Genomic DNA, 2632 nt, shown 5'->3' on the forward strand with positions numbered 1-2632 from the left:
CATGCAAATTGTTTCTTTATCATAGAATACTATATTAAGTTATACAACTTTTTGCTCAACGGTTTTATTTTTATTTTTTAGGTCCAATCTTATCCATATGTATTCTAAGTTATATGATCCATTTATTGTAGAATATTAAATTAAGTATCAAACTTGTCTTGAGAATATTCCAACGACACATGTGACCAATGGTATTTAATCCCAGCAAAACCATATATCCTTAAAAATTTATTCTGGCAAAGAAAAAATTTTGTCGAAAAAAATATGATTATTTACAATAACAACTAATCACCCTCGAAAATATAAAAGAATTACCAAGAGGACCTTTTTCCCTCCAAAATATAAAAGCATTACCTAGAGGACTTTTTTTCCCCTTGAAAATAGTAAATTAATTTCGTCAACATGACTAAACTCTTGAAAATAATCATTCTATTGCCGATAAGAGTTATTTGTCATTAATACAACTAGCGCCAAGTCTTCCTGCCAAACAAAAGTGCATTTCTGACGAAACTTGAGAGTTTTTTCAAGGATAATATGTGCATAGGTAATAAAATTTTGTTTCGTGCCATGTTACCGACAACCCATATTTTATATATGGTTGCAAAATTGTGCTTTTTACTATGGTTTTATGGGGCCCTCGAAAAACCTTCATCGGTAATGACTACTTATTTTGTAGTGGACGCGAGATTGAACGGTCTTAGTAGTCTTTTGATTTTCAGGGGAGGGGGGTCCCGCTAAGACTGTCTAGCGAGCCCCTTAGTTGAGGCGAGTGAAGTCCAATCCTATTAAAGCTAGTTCCTTTGGGTAACAAACATGGGACTATACTAATTTTTAATCCAGTCTGATCCAGTGAAACCTAGTGAAGCAAACAAGCACACCTTAAGCTCTTGTCTCTCTTCTTCACAACTCAAGAGTCTCTTATTCACCATGTTAGAAGCTGGGTGGTCAACTTTTTAATATTCATTTGAAGATCAATTGAACAAAAAAGCACTCAAATCTAAAATTCTTTAGCCATTCAAATGTATACATTTTGATCGTGGCAATTCATGAATCACAAATTTCTGATAATGTTGAGTATTAATTTGTTCATTAGGAGAGTATTGCATGCGCATTTTTGATCGTGGCAACTCATGAATCACAAATTTCTGATAATGTTGAGTATTAATTTGTTCATTAGGAGAGTATTGCATGCGCATTTTGATCGTGGCAATTCATGAATCACAAACTTCTGTTAGTATAAATTTTTAGGTACGTTACGTGGGAGCCAGTCGTACTCCACTACCAATAGTAGGCCACCCCGCACTATGGTAAGTGCGTCTGTGTGACTTGAGTAAGTCGGCAAGCTAATAACGCAACCTACATCAACTCGTGTTACAACAAAACTGAACAACATCCACTCAAGCTCATCCACCTTTCGATCCACCAACTTTGTTCAATCACAATTCGCAAACACAACAAACGCCTAGGTAGCATGCATGATCATTCAATTCTTTACATCATCCCATTCACACGCCGGTCCCAAAAATTCCTATATAAATAGCTCATCGTGTGTCCCTCTCGATCATATTCATAACAACCCAAACATTCTCGCTCTTTCTTAAGTTTGTTTCCTTAAATCGTTCACAGCTATTTTTTATCCTTTGGCTAGTTGAGCTACTTGAAGTACGTAGTACATTGACAATGGGTAAGTTCAGTTTTAGTTTCATGTCTTTTGCCCTAATTGCTTTGCTTGTTTCAAGTGCCTTTGTTATGTCCGAAAGCCGCGTGGTAAGAAAAGACCTGGGGATAGACCTCGGTGGGATTGGAGTTGGTGTCGGGCTGGGTGGGAGTGGAGCAGGCTCCGGTGCTGGAGCGGGTTCGGGGTCTGGGGGTGGGTCTAGCTCTAGCTCAAGCTCAAGCTCAAGTTCATCGTCTTCTTCAAGATCCAGCGGGTCGGGCGGAGCAGGGTCTGAAGCAGGTTCATCTGCTGGGTCTTATGCTGGCTCTAGGGCTGGGTCTGGGTCAGGAAACCGAGGACAAGGCTAAGACGTCCTCCCATGCATGCAGGAAATTGTCACCTTGCTATTAGTTTTGGTTATTGAACAAAATTATGTGTAAAAAATATGAATAAATAATTGGCTATGGAAGAATTAAACTTAAATAGATGGTTGGTCACTGTTCAATGTTTCTCTGTAATATGATATGTACTCTCTTTGAGTGCTTGTCAATAAAAGAATTGCCTGGTAGTAAATTAATCTTAGTTTCAAATTAGGTGCCTTTTATTTACGTATATGGCTTCCATTTGGCATGACCTCAATTCGGAACTATCTCTATCTTCTTCAGTTCTCGTCACGTTTGCATGGTTTAAACTACTTTACCATCAATTATTACAAGCAGGGTAAGGATATGCACATTAAATTTTTAAGAGTAATGTTAGGAGATTAAATGTATAGACAAAATTTAGCAAATTAAATGACATAGAAGTTGACTTAAGCGTTGATAAATGTGCTCATTTCTTATTGGTAACACATCATTTGGTTTGCAAATTTTGTTTACAAATTTAGTCTCTCTTGCATTATCCAATTTTTAAACCAAATTTTGTAAACTAAATAATGTGGTTGTTGATGATTGGATTATTATATAAATGTTGATC

General features: G+C 36.8%; 1 protein-coding gene across 1 annotated transcript; it reads left to right on the plus strand.

The window, feature by feature from the left end:
• The first annotated feature begins 1417 nt into the window (after nucleotides 1-1417).
• On the plus strand, nucleotides 1418-2265 carry LOC125473958 (uncharacterized protein DDB_G0282077-like). Its single transcript, XM_048577359.1, has one exon. The coding sequence runs from the start codon at nucleotides 1681-1683 to the stop codon at nucleotides 2023-2025; it is 345 nt and encodes a 114-aa protein (XP_048433316.1). The 5' UTR covers nucleotides 1418-1680; the 3' UTR covers nucleotides 2026-2265.
• The last annotated feature ends 367 nt before the right edge of the window (nucleotides 2266-2632 follow it).

Source organism: the organism of the source record quoted next, unplaced genomic scaffold, assembly GCF_019419815.1.
Source record: "Pyrus x bretschneideri cultivar Hongxiangsu unplaced genomic scaffold, Pyrus_bretschneideri_v1 Contig110, whole genome shotgun sequence".
NCBI lineage: Eukaryota > Viridiplantae > Streptophyta > Magnoliopsida > Rosales > Rosaceae > Pyrus > Pyrus x bretschneideri.

Bases quoted from the DNA above. Each gene is read 5' to 3' on its own strand.
- LOC125473958 (XM_048577359.1), top strand. From the start codon at position 1,681: ATGGGTAAGTTCAGTTTTAGTTTCATGTCTTTTGCCCTAATTGCTTTG.